General features: G+C 41.8%; 1 protein-coding gene across 1 annotated transcript in view; it reads right to left on the minus strand.

Annotated features, from left to right (window-relative positions):
- Positions 1-685: 685 nt before the first annotated feature.
- Positions 686-23,921, minus strand: part of KBTBD12 (kelch repeat and BTB domain containing 12) — a 28,904-nt gene continuing 5,668 nt past the window's right edge. Inside the window, exons 4-5 of the mRNA XM_058813045.1 lie at positions 13,304-13,501; positions 686-1,066 (exon numbers count right to left, since the gene is read on the minus strand). Coding sequence (XP_058669028.1) covers positions 897-1,066; positions 13,304-13,501 — 368 coding nt within the window. The 3' untranslated portion in view covers positions 686-896. The remainder of the gene's footprint in view (positions 1,067-13,303; positions 13,502-23,921) is intronic.

The raw sequence follows: 23,921 nt of genomic DNA on the forward strand, positions 1-23,921 counted from the left end.
CTATTACAGAAACATTTATTGTTTAGCACATCTCTCCTTTCCCTGTAGCTGCAATGCTGATATGCAGATAATAGTGGTCTCATTTATTACTTTTTAGTTGGCATTCCTTTATCCATCTCTCAAGGGAAGTTTCCTAACTGAGCTCCAAGATCCTGGTCATACCAGGCTTTGTAATAAATAGGATTTATGTGAAAATTTAACATCTTTCTTGTCTTTGCTAGAGACTGCCTACCAACCCTACTGAAAGGCTCATTTGTGATTTGTTGCCAAAGGATTAATTTTCTACCAGCACAGGTTCAGGTCTATTAGCAAAGACAGGATGTCTTGACTGTTGTGTCTGTGCCTTAGATAGTGTTTGCAGGAGCTGGTGTTCTTGGCTAATGGACCTTGGCTAATGGGATTTTGTTTCAAACAAAGGCTTTTCTATGTTTTACCTTTGCATCAGTCAATTACAGTCTGGCACTTGTTTCTCATCAGCTGACTTACTCTATTTCTTAGCTTCCTGGGGATGAACAGCAAAGGAGGGATTTCCCTGGCTGGAGCTTTCTGCCATGTGTCTGCTGTGAGCTGAGCCCTGGCTGCCACTGTGCCTGTCAGGCAGAGTCCCAGCAGCTCAGGCTTCACCCAGCACTGGAGCTTGCACAGCCAGACTGAAGATGCAGAGGCACACACAAGGGCTGGACAACCTTGCCTTTCAAGCACAGAAGTGCAGAGCACCAGAACTATCAAATTAAGCATCATCAGAGAAGCACAGCTCAAAGGCAATTACGTCCTTAAGCATGCGTTGCCCTTCCCTCTGTGTGGGACCCAGCTGTGATCCAGAGCCAGTGCAGCATTTTTCTCCCCAAATTCTTCGGTATCTGCAGAATCTGGAAGTGCTGAGAGCCCCATGAGTTCTATTGGTCCACTAAATCTGGAGGAGGAGGGATGAGGTCCCGTGGGTTCAGCCGGGCCACGAGGCACACGTCGTAGCTGTCGTGCATGAGGACGTTGGTGGCCACCACGTTCCACTGGTTCTCCCACGTGTCCAGCTCCAGGATCTCCTTGGAGATCACTTCATGACGAGCTGAAAAACAAAGGCAACAGCAGCAGGGAGCAAGTCAAACAGGATCCAAGAGGTTTGGGCAGTTGTTATTATGACCCTTCTGAAAGGGGAAATAAAAAGGTAATTTCTGTGGTACTGACACTGTCAACAAACAGCAAATTAAAAAGTTCAGATGGAAATCTCCACAGTGCAGTCAGTCTTCACACTCTGGGTGCCAGGTGCAGAGACAAAAGCACCAAGTGCTTCATCATTGTACAAGTATGCAGGTGGCAGTTTATCCTGCAGTCAATTGTCAGATGCTCATCTTTTAGAGCCAGAGTGTTGCCTCTTGTTCACAAGCATGCCTGCATGCAGTGTGTTCTTTTCTTGGCCCCAGCCAAGATGCAATTCTCAGGCTGCAGGAAGCACTCCAATACTATGGCTTTTCTTGGGTGCACAGTCTGAACATCCTGTGATTTAGGGAGAAACAAAGACAGAAAGAGCCCCCAAGGCTCTAGATGCACTTTAGATGTTCTGAAATGCTGAGGAATTTGTCATGGACAGGCAGGTTAGAAGAATGTCATTAAATCACAGCCAACCTCCAGACAATAAGCTTTTTACAAAGACAAACAAAACATAAAGGAATCACCATGAGGCAGAGAACCAGCAGTGCTATATCAAAATTCTTACAAGACTACAAATCCTTCCTTTGCTAACAACAGTCCTGAGCTCTGCAACAATTGTTACTCAAAGCCAATCTTATGTAAAAATAAAACCATCTTTCATTTCTGCTCACTTTTTCTTTTCATCTTAAAGCTGCTTTCTCACAGCAAGTAACTTTAGCCTAAGTTTTCCTTACTTTGAGCTGAGGACATGCACGTGCTTTGCTGTCAGATGAGCCTCAGAAGAGATGCTTTAAAAGCCAGGTCTCAGACTTCCAAGGACAGACACTTTGCAGGTACCAGGGCAAGAACCATCACAGCAAGAAACATTGAATACTCAATGCTGTTTTATTGAGTCTTAAGAGACTGGTAACAGGATAAAATTTACAGGCTCCAGAGTGAGATTCCCATTCAGCTATCCCTTATAGGAATTTTTTAATACAAACAAACCTCCAGCAACAGCCCCATCTCACATCTACCTCATGGTTTGGGCACTGCCCTTATGTGTAACTGACGCTGAAGGATTGAAGAAGGGCAAAAGAATGAAAGCAGAAGAGCACCCAGAGACACAGATTGTTCCTCACGTTGGAAACAGACCACATATTTCTCCAGGGGACGGCAGCTCTGGGGGTTGAGTACAAAATTGGTGTTGATGTTATAATGATGCAGTGTGGTGGGATTCAAAATACCCCCCCAGGCTCCCCTGCAAGGAGGAGCTTTGGGATGTGGGGAGGTCAGATGGAAACAAGGCTTCTCCTCCCAGAATTGGCTCCCTTGCTGAGTGGGTACAGGACAGTTCTGTTTCCAGCAGGTTCTGAACATGCACGAGATCTGTGGATGTTGCACAAGTTTTGTGGACATTTCTGCACATTTTTGTCATGCTTATCTAAGGAATCCACTCACCATCACCCTCTTTCATCTGGATACAGGAGGGCAGCACAGCGTTTCTACCCCCGCTTCCACAACTTGTTCTCATTTCCCCCCATAATTTATTGTGGTGTAATTTTTGTTGGTCCAAAGCCAGACCTCTGGGACTCTCATAGATCTCCACAAGCCTACTCTCCAGGAGCTTTGAGCAAGATTGCAGGATACAGTCTCATCTGAACAGTCTTTGTTCCATTCCTTTTTGTGAAACAGGTTATGATGGATTGCTTATTGAACCTGGACTTTATAGGAGGAAAATAATACATTGGAAGTCTGCAGCCATTCAAGACAGAAGACAGCAAACTGCTAAAAAAGCCATGTGTGAAGAGAGAAGACACAACTGAAAAAGATCAAACAAATAACATGTGCCACTACCAGCAAACTCCTGTGTGACCCTGCAAGAGTGAAGAGGTTTTTCCTGAGGCAAATGCAGGAACACAGACCAAAGCTGTGGCACGGGAGGCTCCTGTCTCTGTGGTTTTTTATTAGATCATCTCTTTTATGCAATAAATTTTTATGCCTGGATTTTCTTTGGCATGCACGATGACAAAAATGAGACAAACACAGGAAAAATAATCAAATGCTGGAACCAAGACATTCTGTGAGTGATTGCAACACTTCAGAAAAAGAATTCATAATTAAAAGATCAAAGGCAGGTTCAGCAGCCCTTCCTTACAAGCCTTGCTGTGTTTTTTCCTGACCTGGGTGACTCTCAACCTTTATGTCCCTTGTTTCCCTTTTTCTGTGGGATCTTCTGACTGGTTTTGTTCCACATTAGAAATTCTGCTTTGCAGCACAAGCAGTGTTAGTTAACTGTTAACCCTTGGGAGATAAAAAGAGTCAAGGGAAGCAATAACTTCTCTAGTTTTATCTTGTTTAAAGGAAATTAAGCAGCACCCTTTAGATGAGAAAGTTCATGTGAGGCAAAGCACTGCTCAAAATAGTCATACTTCAGAAAAAAAAATTACACCTTTTCTAAAAGAGAAATTAGTTGAAAACCTTCAGTTCTCAAGCCTTCTTTTAATCTTATTTTTTCTTGGTAAAAACAACAGAAAAAGTGGTGCTTTCCAAAGAGAATAGCACCTTTGATTCCAGGCTATAATGCTGGATTTGGGCTTTAATCCCAATAACAGCTCGAAGGTACAAGTCATTACTGATTCTTCTTCATTGATTTGCCTTATTTAATTGCAATTTTAAAAAGGCAAGGTCATAGATTATTCTGCTCACAGGAGAATCATATGACACCTGCAGAATGATATTGGCTGTATTGCAGAGATCACCTTCCTAAAAAGCCACCCCACACAACTCTCTGTCCTCATTGCATTATTCTGCCTCACCAGACAACCACCTTCCCTAATGAAAGGGTTTCACTCATTTTATTTCTACAGAATGAGGCATTGTTTTTCTGCATGTTCTTGTTTAAGAAGTTAAAGTTTTAAAGAAACTTTCTTACCCTGTGTTTTTCTGCACAGGATTTAAACCACTTTAGATTAGAATTATTCCAATTGTACAAACCTATGCCTGATGCAGATCCTTTTCTAGCAGTAAAACAGTGATTTATTCATATTCAGGAAAGAAAGAGGCTAAACCAGCAAAGGGATCATTAATCCCAGTGTAACTTAATCCCCACCAGAAATGGTGGGGTGTTAAAAAGACTCAGAACTCTTTTGGTACAGTTTTGCCTTCTTGATGTACAAGTCCAGACTGCAGGTTAACAGTGACCCTAGAAATCCATCTCTTCCCAGTGCAAGACTTAAATTACACCTGAAAATGTTCTATTTAGGAGAGTTAAAACTGTATTTTATATATGCAAATACAGTAGTCAAAGCAAAATTAGTTTTAAGATTAACTTTTATATTCTGGTCTGCAAACAAAACACTTTTTCACATCAAATTTTTCTTTGAATGTGCAGAAAGGAAAAGAACACAAATATTAATTTTCAGTAAGTGATTGCCTGCTTTCCATATACACAATCATGTTTTTTCTTGGAAAGGTTTGTGACTCACTCCCCAAATATGGCCAGACTTCACTTTATGCCATAAGTTTTTTCATGCCATTTGAATCAGGATTGAACATAAATCAGGATGAACAATTCTTGGAAAGACACACAGTATGACTGCAGGCAACATAAATATTTCATTTGCTTTTTCATCTGTTTTGTTGTTGGTGGTTTTTTGTTTTGCTTTTTGGATTTTTTTGCTTTGTTGGGTTTTGTGTCTTTGTAGGTGTTTTGATGGACTTTTTTTTTTTACCACGTTACAATTCTGATTTGGAGGCTCGGAATGAAGGAACAACTTCCCATATTACATTAGTATTTATTATCATCCTTTTTGGACTTTCTTTCTCATTTGTAACTGAAAATTCAGGTACAATTGTCAGGTTTTCAGTTGAGAGGGACAAAGGGAGGCAGATGTAGAAGAATTAAGCAATATGCTTAGCAGGTAGAAAATCCATACTCCATCCAGGACTACTAACCACACAGCAATTACACTTGTAAGCCAAGATAAATAAATCCTTTCTGCTGTAGCCTGCTCATTGTCCAGAGGATTGAACTTTAAAAAAAAAATCATTCTGAATTTCCATTCACTGGAGGGAAATCTATGGCAAGTTTGCTGAAATGTGGTTGATATTTCATTGTTTCTTGCAGAAGCCCATTGACATCAGCTGGGAGGTTTTGGGAGGTTTGCTCCAGCACAGGAATGAGGAAGCAGAGTGGTGGAAACAGTGAGAGCAGGTGCCAAGCCACAAGTCATGGTGCCTCTGCATCAGTGCAGAGCAGAAAAAAAAAAAGAGTATTCTGGGACAAGTTCACCTGCCTTCTAGCAGTGACAGAGCCACACTGACACACTGTTAGATGGCCAGCAGCACCTCAGCAACTTTAGCCAGAGCAGGGCCACCTCGTGTGCTGGGAAAAGCCTCAGTCTGTCCTTGAGGACATTCTCACACAGGCCACTTGTCTGAGCTCCTCCTGATGCTGGTTCTCAGGCTGATACAACCTTTTGTCCTTTCCAGTTTGAAGGCTTCTAATACGTTATCTATTCTTTTGCCATAGATCAATTTATATGAATAAATTTTATAAAAAAGACATCCAACCTGTAGCAGTTGGACTGCTGTCTGCTCTGCTCTTGTCATGGAAAAAAGCACCTGAATATCACAAGGTGCTTGCCAATTCAACAGTCCTTGAAATATTTACTCAGGTGTTTCTTTCACTTGTCTGCCCAGTTCTTGTCACCAAACAGCCACCCAGAGCTGCCTTGGAGCAGTTCAGCCTCCACTGCTGGTTTGTACCTGTTTTTTCATGCCATTATCTGCACCAGAGAATGATTTCAAGCACATGGGACTAGCCTCTGCTACTTATCTTCCTCACCACTAATAGCTGCTTCCATAATTACATGAGGTGGAGTTAGGTGACCTGGGAATTCATATTTGTGTGGCAATGGGATAGAAGTGCATTTAGATCATTACTACCAGATGTCCTGGCTCCTCATTTGCAGTAGGAAAAATAATAAGTTCACCGAGTCTGTGGCCTTCAATCCCATTTGTGTGTGTGAGCTGCTCCCTATCTCCACCAGGGAGACACAAGCAGCACCCTCAGGAGGTCAGGGCCATCCATCATCTGTGCCTGTGGGCAGGAGCAGGCAGAGAATCCACAGCTTGGCTGGGCTGTTTGAGGCTGGCCAGGTGAAGTGCCCAGGCAGTGTGTCCCACCAGACACACCCAAAGCTGGGAGGAAGGCGGGGGCTTCAATTCACCACTGTGCACCTTGCTGTTTCCCCAGCACCTGCATGGAGTAAGGTAAGCTATTCATTCTCATAAACAGGTCCTCCCTCATCCTGATCTGCTGTGCAGTTCTTCAGGACCATAGATTCAATAGCCACCCATTCACTGAAAAATCAGTGGAGACAAAAATTAAATATATATATATATAAAGAATGGGCTGGTCTACAGAAGGGAGCTCCTAATTCAGTTGCTTATCCTTGGGACTGACCCAGCTGCTTAAGCTTTTAAAATCTTTCCAGATTTTGCCTCCTCTTCATGGCCAAGGCCTCTTTCAGGCACAGTCTCACAAGCAGGTGATAGCAGGATCACAGGTTACTGAGGCAGCAATATGAATGAATGCAATATGAACTTATATGGGTAAAAACAGCAAATCAGAGTAAGAACTATTTGGCTCAGCCCATCCTGAAGTACTGTTCCTAAATGCCTTACGATAGGTTCATATATAATTTATAGAAGATATAAAACATGTTTAGACTGTGCATGACAGTTTTGAACACAGTTGATGTCACACATGGCTACAAGCCATGTTTCTAAACAACCTATTGACCTATTCAGCAATTAATTAAAATGCATTAAAATATCTATTAATCATTCATTAACCCTTTATAAACAATAAATGAGCCTCAGTAAGAAGCAGGACTGAATAGCTAATACCACTTCCAGAGAGTGAGAAGGTCAAATTTAGATGTGAAATGAGCAGGTGCTGCTGCCCAGCAATTCCCCTGACCTGATTTGGCCTCATTTATGGCAGCACATTTCCAGCTAATGAGCAGGGTAGAGGAGCAGCTCTCCCTGGGCAGGCAGCATTTGCAGGGGTCTCTCCCAGTGCCAGCAGCTCATGCTGGTGCTGGGGGAGGATTTGGTGAAAGGTCAAGCTGCATTTTTTGGGGTGGATGTGGCTTGTGAGCTGCAGAGCCATGGCAGCGCCTGCAGCCCTGAGCAGAGCAAAATGCAAGGGCTCTGAATCCCTTCCATTGGTGGGAATATTTATTCTAATGGCAACAACTGTGGGCAGGAGAACTTTAATTATTCATCTGTGCACACTAAATTTTAACAGAGGGAAACAAACAGTGCTGCAGATAAGCAGCCCGGGGTTTGAACCTCTGCTTTATTTAGCTGGGAACATGGGAAGGTGCTGGAGAACCAGGTTTTGTTCCAATCTCTCAACCCCCAAGCTTCACAAGTGCAGTATTTACTGTGCCAGACTCCTTAATATGTCTATATTTAATTCCAGTAATGTTCCATAACCACTATAATAAAAAACAAGCACTAGAATGATTCTCCATCTAAATCACATAACGGAGGAGACTAAGGGGAACAGCTTCCATGGGAGATTAGTCAAAATAAATAACTATTAAGTTAGTCAGCTATTAGGAGTGGGCAGCGTGGAGATAAAAACTCATTAGCTCAGCTGGAATATAGTAATTACTACACAGTTCTGCACTGCTGCAAGCAGAGCTGCTTCTATTCCAATGCATGGATTGCAGATTATGTAAATGAGGAAGAATAGACTAGAAAATTAATCCACTGTAAATTTTTGTTTTGTTTTGTTTATAAGAATCAAAATTAACACAAGTAGCAGGACTCTGTATCACTGTCACCTATCCTGGGTAACAGTTGCAAGCACAAAATAATTTAGGTTCTTGCATGTCCATTTCACAGATATTTCTTCCCTTCTTTCTTTCTCTGGCAGTAACAATATTCAAGAGAAAAATTTATTTCTACTTGATATGAGTAAGTAAATAACAAAACTGGATTAAGCAGCTCTGGTACCATATAAAACTACACACATTACAGAAAATTTCAACATACATGTTAGGGAAGTACATTCTCCTCCTCTGCCCTAAGCTACACAGGAGGGAGATGGCAAAACTGCCAGTTCAGAGACAGCTCCACAAAAAGCCCCATTACTTGATGAAATTATGAGACCTTTTAGGGGATATGTGCTGCTAAGAGCAGATCTATTAAACATTTCATAATTTGCATTGGGGTGCTTGTACCTGTACTTTGCACATCAGCTGATGTCACATGGATGACAGTATCACAGTAGAGGTGGCATTTTAATTAACATCATAGAATCATTTAGGTTGGAAAAGGCCTCTAAGATCACCAAGTCCAACCATTAACTCAGCACTGCCAGGCTACCCCTAACTCACGTCCCAACTACATGTGGCTTTTAAACACCTCTCGGGATGGTGAGTCCACCACTGACCTAGACAGCCCATTCCGGTGCTTGGCAGTGCTTTAGATGAAGAAATTTTCCTTAATATCCAATCTAAACCTGCCCAGGTGTAACTTGAGGCTGCTTCCTCTCTTGTCCTGTCACTTGTTACACCTGGGAGAAGAGACTGACCCCACCTGGCTACAATCTCTTTCAGGTGCTGTAGAGCCATAAGGTCCCCCTGAGCCTCCTTTTCTCCAGGCTAAACACCCCAGCCAGTCCCAAGGAGGTTTGTGCTCCAGCCCCTTCGCAGCTCCCTTGCCCTTCTCCGGACACACTCCAGCCCCTCAATGTCTTTGTGTAGTGAGGGGCCCAAAACTGATCCCAGGATTTGAGCTGTGGCCTCAGCAGTGCCCAGTACAGGGGGACAATCACTGCCCTGGTCCTGCTGGCCACACTGTCACTGATACTGCCAGGATGCGTTGAGTTAAAAAAACCCAAAAAACAAACCAACAACTCAGCTCTGGATTTCAGTTTCCAGACAGCTGGACCAACACCTATAGCCTGAAACTAAAGCTACAATCCCCAGCCACCAGATACAGGCTACAAGTGACAATGACTGCAGATGACATAGTCCCAGTAAGCAGGCACACACACACCTTTTCTTTCATTACTTTCACCAGAAAAACATTTATAATGCTCAGAAGCAGTCAAAAAGAAAGAACCTGATCTGGCAGGCATTTTATAAGGGTGTAATCCTGCATACCTGAAGAGCTGCTCCCCCTCCATCAGGGAGCCACACTAATGAGGCTGCTTCTGCTGGGCACAGGCTGATGTCAGTAGCTGTCAACCTGTGCAGCCTGACAGGTTTTTGTTCAATGAAAAGAAAATAAAACACATCAACAAGAGCACTGTACAGTCAGGCTGCAAAAGCTGGTTTAAAATCCACAGTTACAGCAGGAAATGTGGCAGTGTTTCAGCAGAAATCTGACTGGCTGTTGCACACTGAGCCCTGCTGAGTATTCATACTTGGGGTAGTGCTTTCACCCTGTGCTGAATTATAAACCAATGGGAAAAAATTAAACATGTGTGATTATCTTGATGAGTGCTACAACAGTGCTAGAAAATGACATTTGTGACAAAAGCTTCATGAGCTGGAGCAGAGACATGCAGGTTAATGGCTCCTGTTTACCATGGACGTTTTAGTAGAATATGAGCTAATTTATATAAACAACTGGACAACAGATGAAGTTTTGCAAGTCTCACTAAGGAGGAGACAGATTCAAAACAAGAAGTGTGTTTTTTGGGTACTTATGACTGTAAAAACATACAAATTAATCAGCTAGTGATAACAATACAGAGGTCTCAGATGTTTGCACCATCAAACCAGACACCAAGTTCTGGATGTCTTTGCCCTAGGTAAGCCAAGTTAGAATCCCTCACATCCTGATTTAAACCTGAAGCTTTAAAAGAAGGAGAGCTCCTCTGAATTCTGAATTTCTTTCTGCTCCTTCAGAGCAGATATAAAGCACCAAGGATCTGAATCTCCCTCTGAAGTGTCTGTGGTTCTCCATCTGCTGCAGGGAGCCCAGGGTTACCAAGTGTAGGCATTGCAGAGAAGTGTCTGAGCTTCAGCTGAATTAATCCCCTCTCCTCTTCCATGGCCAGCTTTGAGCAAGCTTCTAACCTGAGCAAGCCTCAGCAGGGGAAACCTTACAAGCATTACCAACATATCTCAACATTGAAAAATATTCCTGGCAGTTCAGAGGGAATTTGAACACACTTTGGAGTTCACTTATCTTCTAGAAGGACTCCCATTGCTACTGTCATCCAGCCAAGCTGACTTCCCTCTTGAGTAGCTGCAGTTTTTCTTCCTTTTCTCCTGGGGATGATGTTAGGGCTGCACCATTTGTCTTCCCTTCAGGCAGACAAGGACTTGTGACAGGCAATACATATGGAATGGGAATCCTGCCATCACAAAACTTCAGTTGTCACATGGGACTCAGAGAAGATGGTAGGTGAGCAGTACTTATCCTTTCTTCCAAATTTAGGGCCCTTTAAGCAGTTAACAACTGCTTTTCAGCTTTGGCTACAGCATCTCTGGGCTCTAATGATCCACTTAGGTCTGTACACAGGCAGGAAGGCATAGAGAGCATGACACATACCAGTCAAAAATTAACATGAAACAATGTCTTTACCAGGTCAACTTCCTGCTGGATCAAGAGTGGGTTTAAGCAAATGCAAAGGCAAGTGAAGGCTGAAGAGATTAGGACAGATCTATACTATACAGGGGGTTAGTTTCAGCCCTATAGGCTAAGACTTCAATTGCAGCAGTGATTTTGGCTTATTTTCCTTTTTTTTTTCTTTGCTGTGCTTATTCTTGAATGATCACAGCAGTCTTTTGGCATTCAGCAGGCAGAAAACCCAATGACTACAGCTGTGCTTCCAGCTTGTTCCAAGAACTCCAACTGGATGAAAATAAATTACAATGTTTTGTAAAATTGGAATATCCTCTTTCAGTCACATCCCTCACAAAAACCAAAGTGACATGCCAAGAAGCCCAAAGACCAAAACCAAACAAACACATCCTAAAATAATACTATCTTCTACTAAAGCAGCAGAAGCACATGCTGTTCTGTACCTTGAGGCTGCTGAGCAGCTGTAATTGTGAAAGTGCAGGGTCAAGGCACCCTCTCCAAGCTCCCATGTGGCAGTAATAACCCTCCCTCACTCCAAAGGGTAATAAACCTCTCTTCATCAGGCAAGAACCCTTTCCAGCATGCAGAGAGCATGTGGCCAGGGAGAGAGGCCAGCCAGGTGACACCTCCACCCTCAGCTCACGGCCTCTGCCCATCCTTGTCCTGATGATGGAGCCAGAAGCTGTTATTGTTGTGACCACTTAGAAAGCCCTTTTCCTGTACTAACTTGCAAGTCACATTAATCAGCCTGTATTTAAGGCACAGGTTCCTCTCAGCTCCTAAACTATGTGGTTACACTTGATTTGACAGTGAGACTCTTATTTTGGCTGCCTTGTTAATGACTGCCTAACAGCACAACTGCACACCACTTCTTTACTGGTGCACAGAATGCACATGTAGGGGGTCAGAATTCAGGTTGCACAGGTAACTGCAAAACTGGCATTTTGTAACTTTGACTTCTTGTTTTCCAATTTAAATAGCACTATTAGTACAAAGGAGTTCTATACATAATGATACAGAATGCAATTGTAGAGGAGGAATCAGGACCCCATTGAGCTGGCATTATACAAATATACAAAAGACAGCCTTCTTGAAATCCACAGGAGGACTTTCAGCCTCTCCCAGAACAACCACTCTTTATACATGACTCAGTGACAGAACGTGGTGGCATTGTACAGAAAGTGTTTTTTATGGCTCTGAAGTTACACTAGTCAGAAAATCTCATATTAATCTGTTAGTCATCTGGAAAAAAATTGCTTCATTTTTCACCTGTTAATGATCATAGTCATCAAATTGTTTAGGGTGAAAAAGACCTTTAAGATCATCCAGTCCAACCATTAACACAGCACTGCCAAGCCCACCGCTAAACCACGTACCCGAGCTCCTCATCTACACATCTTTTATCTCCCTCCAGGGATGGTGACTCAACCACTTCCCATGATTAGCCTTTTGAAATTCTTACCCACTAACTTTAGGCTCTTTCATAATGTTGCTGAGAAAAAAAAAACACAACTAGAATGGCACAAGATTTGCTATGGAAACACGGTAATTTGTGATAAGCAAAATTTCTCTGACGTCACAGAACTTCCATCAGAGATGACATGGAACACGCCAAACAATTCTTTTCAGGAAGCAGCTTCCTCAAACAGCAGCAAATGAAAGCAGAAGGCAAGTTGTGAACTAGCTGATGAAAATCATAATTCTAAAATAACAGCATCTTTAAGTTTAGACATTGTTGTACAAGTAAAACTGTAATGAGAAGGACAGGTCTCCCAGTGATACCACCATTCCTGATCAACAGTGAGGCTGACATGATATTTATTAGCACTGGATAACTGCTATTGCTATCTGTGCTATTGCTTTCTCCTAGAAAGGAATTTGGGGTGGCAGCTGTATGTAGCAGAATCGTTTAAGTGTGCTTGTTTTGCAATCCTTTGCATTTATAATGAAAAAAAAATAGGTTATGTGCACTGGAGATCTAGATAAAGCTAAGCAAAGTTGGAAGAAAGAAGACTTAAAAGCAGAAAGGTGTCCCTGGGGCTAAGATTATTTAAAATCACCAGACCTAGACCTTCAGTCTTTTTGTATCCCAGGGCCCTCATTAAGTACACAAGCTTTTTCAACATTGATTACAAAAAGCATGTAAGTAAGCAGGCAGAGTGAGATAGCATGGCTAAGGACTGATGGACAGGGCCCTAATCTTCAACAAATATGCCCAAGTTCTCTGATGTCCATAAAACACTAAGCTCCTCATTTCTGTAACTCTAAATATAAATCCAGAATAATTCTGCTGAGGTTTTAGATTCGGACAGGTTTAGAAACAGATCACAAACATCCTTAAATTTTTGTGTTTTGTTAAGGAAAACAGCCAAAGCCAAACATTCAGAACCCAATTCATATTGACATTAGGAGCTGGCAGTCCAAAGGGCAGAATCAGGTCTGTGACTCCAGGGCATGCCAGTGCCACCTGATAGGGCTGATCACTCACCAGGGCAGTCTGTGCCCCGTGGAACTGATTGTAACTCCACAAAGCATGCTGGACTCATTTTAGTACCTGCTCCATGAAATCCTCCACAGAGGTACAGCTTCCCCTCCACGCAGCCTGCACTGGTGGAGTTGGTTCGTAAGGAGAGGAGGGGAGAAGGCAGAGGGGCTCCATCCCTCCAAAAGTCTCCATCAGGGTTGTAAATCTCCACTGCATCAAGGCATTTCCGTGTCTGTCCTCTGTCATAACCAAGGCACCCAATTCCTCCTGCAAAAGATACAAAGGTGAAATGTAACAGTCCCACGTTCTGCTGTGAAATACATTGCTGGCTGCATTCTGCTTGCATCCTCTCATTTCCCACTCTTTCCTCTTTGCAGCTTCAGAAGTTTGTGAGAGAACACAAATCAGGAGCTACAGCACCTTATCCACAGACACCAAAGCAAGATCCCCTCTGAAGTCTCATATCAAAGGAAGGACAAGCAGAATGCCTTCAAAACACAAAGGTATTTTGTTCTATTTTCTTCCCATATGGTAGAAATTGTCATAATTATTTGTTCTATTTGCTGGACAAATTGCAATGGATGAAAACCTATTTTTCAAATACTGTTGCTGGATTTGACCCTCACACATTACTAGCAATTATTTGCATTTTTTGGTGAGTTTTCTTCAATATTATACCTATCTCTTATGCTAAATTACACTTATTTCTTAAAGCAAATAAAATTCCTGTAACAAACCCATTCAACACACAGGAGAGCCAGCTGAGTTATTAGCAACAAGCCCTACTGTTGAGTGGCTAATTAAGGTGCTTGAAGGCAGTATGCAGGATTGAAACAGATCCCAGTTTCCTTTTGCTGGGACAGCCTGCAGGTGTACCTGAGATCCCCATGCACACTGGAAACAGTGGCAGTACTTTGCAAGCTCTGCCTTTCCAAATCCCTTCCAGTGATCAAATCCACATTTTGAATTTGCAGCCTTTGGTTCCCAGGAATTAATATGCTGACATCCTCCCCATGCAGGTTTTCCATCTGTGCCAATGGACACAATACCCTGTAATGAGCACTGATGGAGTTCTTTTGTGCATGTGTGTGCTTGTGGCTACTTTTAAACATGAAATGGCTGCAATAGGCAAGCCATTTCCACATGGAGGCTGGCATTCCAGATACACGTGTGGGGCTGCTCAATTGTGCAAATCCAAAATGCATTGTAAGCATGTAATTATGCCTATGCAAAGGGAAAGGACTGCAAGTGCAACCTGTGCTGGTTCAGCTGCTTTTAAAATACATTGTCCCTAGTGCTGTTTAGCTGGTCTGTCAGAGAAATGAGCCCCTATTGCTCCAAGTTTTACTTGTATATGATTTTCAATCTACCTCTTAAAATGGACTGTGTTATTTTTTAAATCTCTTGTGCATTCTCCAAAAGTGTTTGGAAGAGGAAGCTCCCTATAAATGGGGACTGCAGTGCTCCAAATTTGCTAGCACTCTGTTTCTGATTTGCATTAGCATTTAGAGTCAGGCAAATATAAAAATCAGTTAAACCTGTATCAGAGCAGAAAAATTAGAATGAAATTCAGTGTTCGTTAGCACCAGGAAGTTTTCCTCTGGCTGAAATTAACAGCATTTTATTTTGTTCAATATTTGAAATTGAAAACCTTCATCAAGTTTGGTTTTCATCTCCTTTTCCAGCTCAGGGAACCTTTACTTGCCCCAATACCCGCCAGCAAGGTCCTTGCATTTGGTACTAGATACCCCTTAGTGTGTGCCAACACAGGGCTGGCACTGAAATATGCTGAGTGTTAACATCCTCAATTAAAGCAGCATTTGCTCTGATGGACTCCTCCTCTGAGGCTTGATTCACCTGAGAGCTGAGGTAGAGATTAACTGTGGTCATGGGATTTTGCTAATCATTTCCTTGTCAAAAAGGGAAGCATCACCCTACTGAGCCTTTCTCATGATGGAGGCTCACTGAGCTATTGCTTGGGGTATTTCAGAATTCAGACATTTACTGTATTGCTCTTTACACCAGAAGCATTGTCCTCTCCTGTGCAGCCTTTTCCTCTACTCCTTAATGCCTCATTAGAGAGGTGACACTCTTAGAACAGGACAATAGTCTCCTAAATTTATCAAGAAAAAAATTTAAGAGCTAATAATATTTTTTAAGCTATTTAATTGATTGCTCATCTCATATTGTTTCTGATTGTACAGATCCATTGGCAGATTCATAGAATACAGCATGAAAACAATTTGCCACCAGTTTATGTACAGTCCACAGACTGCAGTGTAATGCAGAGAGATTCTCAAGGCAGTTTTAACTGGGAACCAATAATATTAGAACTCCCCACAGACTAAATTGACCCTTTCAAAATACATCTTTGTGGTGCCAAAGACAGATGGCTGCCGGTTGTCAAGCTAGATATTTTTAAATTAGCCCAGTTGTTACTGTACCCCACTGAAGAATATGCACTTACCCAAAAGAAAAGTCTTCATGTGAAAAATGAAAGAGGTTCTTGTTCAATCAGAGGAATAAATGGCACCAGCTAGGGAATGCATGCAGCATGTCAGAAACCAATAACTCAGCTGATTGCCTTATTATTTCAGGCAGGGAGGGGGAGGTGAACAAAATGGCCCTGAACTTCTTTAGAAGCATAATAGCTGTTTATTTCTTACTGGTTTTTTTATTGCCATTTTCTAAATAGAGTAACTGTGGGGCAAGGTAACTTCAGAAAGAACACAAATAATCAGGTACAAAACTGACAAAGCAGTCAGTGACTTTTTGCAAAAAAACCTCACAACCATTACCTTTTAATGAAGGCATTCAGCTGCCAGTCCAGGGGATCTCCCACCAAATATTTTTCCGGTATAGTTATTAGAAAAGCAGTTTTCCAGGACCTATTGATGCATCTTTTCAAAAATTTCAGAGCTACTACATTTTCAAGCATTTATGAAACCTTCATGGGGTGGTTTAAGCAACTTATATTTAACCTCTGTTAATCCTGTCTTTATCAGAGACAGTCCTGAAGGTACAAAACATTTCCATTTTATTTAAACCCTGCACAGCTATTTCAGCTAAATCCAATTTCATATTCAATTTATAATGGCAAAACTAAGTTCTCAGCAAATAGAAAGGAAGAAGGAAAAACCAGAGGGGAGTAAAATTTAATTTTCAAGCTTAGAAGAAGAGCATTATGGAAAACAAGACATCATGAACTTCAACCTCTTCTCTTAAAGCAATGTTAACACTGCCAGGTTGCTAACAAAGGAACTGAGGATATCAGACTCTCTAAGCACTGTTTTTCTGTGTTCCCAGATGCAGTAGCTGAGAATTACTCCTGTGAATAAGTATATTTTTCCTCTATGGAAATGGATGTCTCAGGACTCTTTCCAAAGAACTGAATACAAAAACCAACAAAAGTCTCAAATTTAAAACAATTCACATCTACAACTGAGTGGAAGAATCTCACATTAACCAGGCTATTCATAATCTACAATGTATATATATATATATACACAATGTGAGATTTCAAATTGGCAGAAAAAGTCCCCTTGCTGTGTCAGACAGCTCTGGCCCCTTTGTGCTCCATCATTCAACAATTCACATCACCCAGAAGCCACTGGCATCTTCATTCATTTTTATGGAACCATCACAAATGCAAGTGGAGACACAGGGAACTATGGTTAACACCACAAAGATTGTCTTGATCTCAGGTTCTCTGGATAGAGCAGCTGAAAAACTGAGCTGGTGCTCTGCTCCTACAGGAGCCTCTACACAAAATGGGGCTGACATTTAGGGAGCAAAGGCAGGTGCAGAAGAGGGCACAGGGGTTTAGGACATTAGGTTTGTGTTTAACTGATGCTCCTGACCTGTGGGCAAAGGGGTGGGTGGAGGCCCCAGGTGATGCTGCTCAGGGTGATCAAGAGTTGTTGGTGCCCTCAGGGTACTGACAGTGTCACTTTTTATCCTATAACTGAGTCCTCAGATCACAATAGCAAGCAATATGTGCTTTTAGTAGTGCCTCTTTGAATTTTTATCAAAGGAACCTGGGAAATGGGGGAAAAAAAAAAAAAAAGGAACTCTTCAACAAGCAAATGAAATCCAAGATTTGTCTCCTGTAAAGTAATTCATTATTAAATTGATCTCTGGAATGCACAATGAATTTAATAGTGCTAATCTCTTATGTAACATTTCCCTTCATTACCAGCACTCAAGCTGAGTCCCAGCAGTTCTATTTCTCTCTCATGCTCTGCTAGGTGGGGCAGGATGGCAGAGAAATGAGGGAGCCATAAAGCAGCCCTGGCAGGCACTTCCAAAGGTGAAACCAAGAAGCAATGTCATCCTTTGCTAACCCAGAGCACAGCAGATGAGGTAATGCAGCTTATAGAAGACACGAGGGCATAAGATTGATTAGAAGCAGGGCTGAAAAATCAGATTGTCTTCCTAAGCATGGTCAATGTTTCAGTTTAGCTCCTTTTCTCATAAAATGCCTTTTCTGACTTCCTTTGAAAATACTTAAGTGTGTAGAAAGCAGTTTCAATCTCATCTGTCAGACCAATTTCTCTGCCTATTTTTGTTCCTTCCTGCACATGGACACTTTGGTGGCTGTTGCACAGGTACAAAAGCTCAGCATCAGACCCATAAGCTGCTACTTGTCACAAGTCCAAAGCATATTTATAAATAGACATGTTTATTTTAAAAGAAAGTGTTTTTCAAATGCACAGTTAATATTCAAGCATGAAAGCTAAAATGTTTCCTTCCAGCTCCTCCTACACACACTTTCTTTTCCAGAGAGACCCCAAAGTACATATTCAAATACGTATTTTTTGATCAAGATGTTCAGTATTTAATTGAACCTCATTTAACTGTTTAAAACTTCCAAAAGAAGCTTTCAGCAAGAGCCCAGGGGAAAAAACCCAAGTTGTAAGAGGTAGGATGCCAATCTGAGGAGGATAAACAAAAATTCTTTGGTTCCTAAATCTTCCCTAATAAGATTTCTCATCTAAGTCCTTCAATACATTATTATTTATAAAGCAGGAATTATACAGCATAAAAGCAACACATGGTTGAAGCTGCCATAGTGATACAGCTTTTTTTTTTACCACTGACCTGTATTTCAGAAACATTAGTTTTACTGAGTGTGTTTTAACAGAAGCAATGAATATGGCATTCAAATGGATTCATTTGGATAAATTTTCCTGATTTGTACGTCGGCTGTGATAAGTTTTCAGAGAAGTAGCTGGAAAGGATATTTTTTAAAGTGAGAGATTAAAATGCATGACCTTAAATAGAGCCCTCCCATCTGGTTTTCTTCCAAAAGTGTCTCAATTGCCTCTGTCATTAAGAACACAATACTGCTCTTTCTTGGGCTTTCCAACAAATATAGTTATGCTCCTGGGAAAATATGGAGAGAAAGAGCTGAGACCAGTGAAAAGAGATGAATAGGAGAAAGGATTTTGAGCCTTAGGAAATGCTGTTCATTTACTTATGAGGATTATGTATGGTGTATAAATAGATGAGAGTCTCTAGGAACATTGCACAACAAACAGACAATTACAGTGCAGGACTGCTGATTAAAACACACGGTACAGGTTCTTGAACAATGCTATTATTCAGACCAAAAACTCTGATCTACTTCTCATTTTCCTTCCATCAGCTTGACTCTACAATAATTCCATTTAAGTCATTAGGGTTTTACAAGCTGGAGCTGGCAATTAGTCTGGGAAGGGTTTTTGGACAGTGACTGCATACTCTGTGCTGTGCTAATAGGACTTTTCAGAAATTAACACTTCAAAGGCTAAGCATCAGATTCTGATCTGGGTGAGAATAAAGTGATCTTAACACAACTGCCATCAGTAGACTACTTACTACAGATTTCCACCTACATGGATGACAGCAAAAATTAAACTTGTCTATCAAAGAGTCTGCTACTTTACCTTATTCAAAGCTAATATTCCATCAATTCTTTCTGCTTCATATATATGATAGAAATTGCATTTATACATCACAGACATTAGAGAGGATCAACTTTCTCTGCAATGATTTTTCATCTGTGCTCTAGAGTCCCTCAATGTGCTGACACCTGTGCAAGAGATCCTGCTGGAAAGAGCTGACAACCTTACTCTATTTAAGGACTTTGTTTCCAAGACTTGCTTGAAAGAAATCTCTCTCTGCATCACTATGTGCCCAGCTAGAACTCTCTCTTTATTTCATGCTTTTATTCCTGGGAAGCAGGGTGTGGTCCTCCAGGCATACAGAAGATATCTGGCATTTACCTGCTTCAACCTTGCCTCCTTTCCTTCCTCTGCCTCCAGCAGCCCCAGGGGATCTCCTCAGCTGACTGCAGGATGCCCATGGAGATTTGCACCCCAAAAGAAACAAGAATGGTAGGAGAAGTGGGGGGATCCCTGTGGGAATTCAAGCAGTGCCATTTCATGCTTCTGAACAGCCCTTTCACAGAGTGTCCCCTGGCTGGGGCTGTGCAGGAGCCTGTCAGATGTGCAAGTTCTGTGCGCACACACTTCACCATGAGAAACTCCCATTAGGATTAGAGAGCAGAGACCCAACCAAAGCCTCTCTCTCACCTACAGCACAAAAGCTTAGACATTATCCCTGAGCTATCTCTGAGGCCACTAGATGAGAACAACTTATGACCTATCACAGCTGAGACAGCCACCATACACAGAGTATCCCCACACAAATTAAGAAGGCTTCAACCCACACACAGTAACACCATACCACATCAGAAGTTTCAGGTGTCTGCCCATACAGAGCAACATCAGAGCACTTCAGAAGGCTGCAAGGGTCTGCTCTTTCTTGTTCCTCAGCCCAGACTTTTATCCCCTCCTGTTGATGCCCTGCACCTGTGTGCCCTCTGCTCCCTTTGGTGGTTGGGCAGTGCCCTGGGCACTCCCTGGCTCACTGCTGCCAGTGCTGCTCACCTGCTGCTCATTGGGGATGAGGTGGGGCCAGCCCCACTCCCAGTTACCACAAACTGTGTGCCTACAATGATCCTCTTCAGAATGTGCCTTTTTGCAGAAATCACCCTTGACAGCATCTTTCTAGACTCCCAGAGTACCTGGCACTTCTTATGAAGCAGGGTGATGTCCAAGGGATGCACAGCTTTGGGGTAAAACCACAGTATAGTGGTTTTACCACTCTCATGACAGTTGCTATTCTTTGCTCTGTCACTCTAAATCTCTATTCTTTCCATCCCCATTATCTCCTGAACATCATCTCCATGATCAAGTGCCACATCAGCCAGATTAGGAGCATTTTCACTTCCTCTCAATGCCATGAGCTGCCTGTTCCCCCAGCTGGAGTTTCCATCACAATTGTGTCCAGAGGAGAGCTGGACCCACCTCACAGGCCAGCAGCCTGAGAACTCACAAGGTAACATGAGCCTGTCACCATAGATAAACCATGGAATGATTTTTTTCTTTCTATATGAGGTTTAATTACAGTTGGTGAGTGTGTGTTTACAGCTGCAGATGAGGCCGTGTGCAGTGTCTGCAGAGTAAGATGCCAGTATCATGTCTGTATCACTGTTTCCAGCCAGAGTCCATTTGGAAATTGCTTCATCACTTTGAGAGGTATTGGAAAATGCTTTAATCTCTCCACAGAGTTTTCAGACTGTGATGGTTAACATTTAGCAACCACATTGTCTTCTTAGTTTTAACATATAAATCTGTTTCCACCCGTACTCTGGCAGGTGGATTTAAACCAACATATTCAAAGGCAGAATTTGTTGACCAATCATTTTTGGCTCAGACTTGTCTTTCAATTTAAAAATTAGTTGCAATATTGTAATATTGTAAATTTTCTTCCCAAGAAAACAAGACTCATGCAATTATATGTGGTCTCTATCTGCAATTACATTATTTTCTCTACCTTACATAGCTTTTGTGCCTGTTGGCCAGTTTCAACTAAATTTTGCAGATTTATGAATGTTAAAGTTTTTACAAGGTTTGTGAAAACTGGCAATGAGGAGGTTGTGAAAGCAGCCCAGACCTAGCTCAAAATGTCTTTTCTGCAACTGATATTCCTGCTACCTGATGGTAAATGATCTGTGTCTGCACTTGCTGCAGTTACACCTTGAGTGGGCAGAGCATCAGAAGGGAGGCAGGCTCAGAAATGTAATGGTAAACATAACCCAAGCTCTCTCAAAAATCTGCTGTTGGGAGCAGTGTGTGAGCTTAGTTACCCTTGGTATAAATCACAAGCAAGTTTGTCCATTACAGTGAAATTAGCCCAGGTTTACACTGTTAAAACTGAGAACAACAGTGGCATTATGATTGTTTAGTTAGACTTAGTGGAAGGAGTGAAGGGTCCAATGCAGCAAACTGTAACCTAAGCATTAAGTGCATTGGTTCCCTTAGGAATGGGCTCAAATAAAGACTGCCATGGGAAGGTGTGTGAACCAGCAAAGTGATGGAGACAGAGCAAAACCCTGCTACCAGCTATGTTCAGATCAGATTGTAGGAAAGATTTTCTCTCTCCCACACACAGAGAATTATTTGTACTGACCAGCAGGTAAGAAAGAATTCAAGCTATTCAGTGTTCACCTCCCTGAATACTGCAGCACTGGCTGCTACATGTACTGAACCAAGGCTTTTTTATTTTTTAATTAGCAAAGTGCTTCTGAAGGTCCACAAGACCAATATTTACCTCAATGCCATTTAAAGAGGCATTTTTTGGATTTAAGGCTCTGTTTTGTGTTCAATCTGTACATTTCATTACTGTAAGCTTTCACATATGCTTCTTGCTTTGTGAGATTTTGAGGGAAGAAAATGGATGCAGTTTTCCCCATTAGCCACTCCTTTTCCCTGAGCCAGTTTCAGGCTTGCTGGGAAGAAGACTGTCAATTTGTTTTATCACATGCATCCCAAGGCAGCTGCTTATTTTTGCTCCCTGACTCCCTGTGTCATCACAGCCTTCGAGGTCTTGGTCTGGGAGCAGTTCTTAGTGAGACACATGAATGTGCTGTTCTCTTCCAGCTATTCCAGCTGCTGCCCCATTAGAGCACGAGTGTCAGTATAAATAATTACATATATTTAACCTTTTACAAAGCATGAAGCCTTCATGTTTTCAAAGCACCTTTGAACCAGGACAGCCAACACTCTCATTATTTAAGAGCACACTGACATTCTCTATCACTAACCTTTGACAATAATGACCCAACTTTCTGTTTTCAAAACTCACTTTTTCATATGAGCTTCTTTTACCCTTCCTCCTGGTTGTGCCTATGGGCCTCTCTCAAATCACTTAAGAGAAAGAAGTTTCTCTAAAAGAAGACAAACGCAGCATTAAAGCCACTTCCTCTTCTGCTTCAAAGACACCTTTCCTGCACACCTCCCTTTCTGCATTACGAGCCAGGAACAAACTGCTTTATCCCTGGTATGTAACAACCAAGACAAAGCCAGAACAACCTGATATAGGAGGTATATTATGCTGATAACACTGTATTCTTGTGTTCACTTTGATCAGCTAGTAAGCAGGAGTATTTGAAGCAGAGGGGATTGAAATGTCCTGAGGTGCTGATAGAATTGCTGCTTTCTTCATACCTAAAGCTGCCCATGAGACCATGGGAGCATGGAAGGGCATGAATCACTCACAGCCCACCTGTAGATTGACTGGATGGACTTTTTTCCTTGCTTCCTCAAGAACTTTCCAGTCATATAGCTATCTACAATAAGATTTTGGGGCAAAAGTTCTTGGGGCAGGTAGGAGATTATTGAACTCATTTGCACAAATTGTAAAACATTTGGTCAAAGTACCGGTTTGAAACAAAAAACCTGAAAGGATTCAATCAAAACTTGACAAAAATAATTTTTTTTTTTTTTAATGCACTGTGTTGAGATAGGTGGAAGAGAATTATTCACTGAGTTTTGTCAGGAGACAATGATATTAGTTTTGGGAAACCAAAATTTTCTTTATCCTTATGCCTTTCCTTCAGGATGCTGCATATATTCCTTAGCATTTCACTGCTCACCTGTGAAATGATGCTTCAAGGCTTCTCTACTCACCTTTTAAAATTCCTTATTATTTATGTCACACCCTGACACCCCAAAGAAAAATATCTTTGTTGCACAAATCCAGAACACTACGCATTCACATACTTTAACCTACATAAATAACAGAAGGAAGAAATAATGTGGGGAACAAATAACTTTATAAAAATACTCCCCATTTATCACCAGCTGTGGTCTATGTACAAATCACAAACAGGATGGGACTGCTGGGAACGTGCCTTGAACTGTTTTATTTTCCAGCATCAGTCTCATTACATGGTTATGACAATGGGAAGATGCCAGCAGCTCACATCCCAGGCAGCAGTAATGTTACAACTTACTTCATAAGGTTTTTGACCAATCACACAAGGCAAAGCACACTGACAGTAGTTCTATCCAACCACTATAAGCACACGTACTTTTGGTTAAAATAATGCTTGCTTATTTTGTATACAATACCTGCTTGTAAGCCTGAAAACACAATGCACAGAGCTCCATTTTTAAGCTTAGAACTTCCTAATATCTCACTAGATATACTTTTCTGCAGCTTAGGGAGTTATTCTAGACAAGCAGGAGTTATTCTGGACATTACTCCCCATTCAGTATGAGGTACTTTGCCCTACGGTACGTAACAAAGGGTGAGATATTTCACTTCACAAAGGCAAATTGCTGGAAAGGAGAAAAAG

This window comes from Ammospiza caudacuta, chromosome 12 (assembly GCF_027887145.1).
Source record: "Ammospiza caudacuta isolate bAmmCau1 chromosome 12, bAmmCau1.pri, whole genome shotgun sequence".
Taxonomy (NCBI): domain Eukaryota; kingdom Metazoa; phylum Chordata; class Aves; order Passeriformes; family Passerellidae; genus Ammospiza; species Ammospiza caudacuta.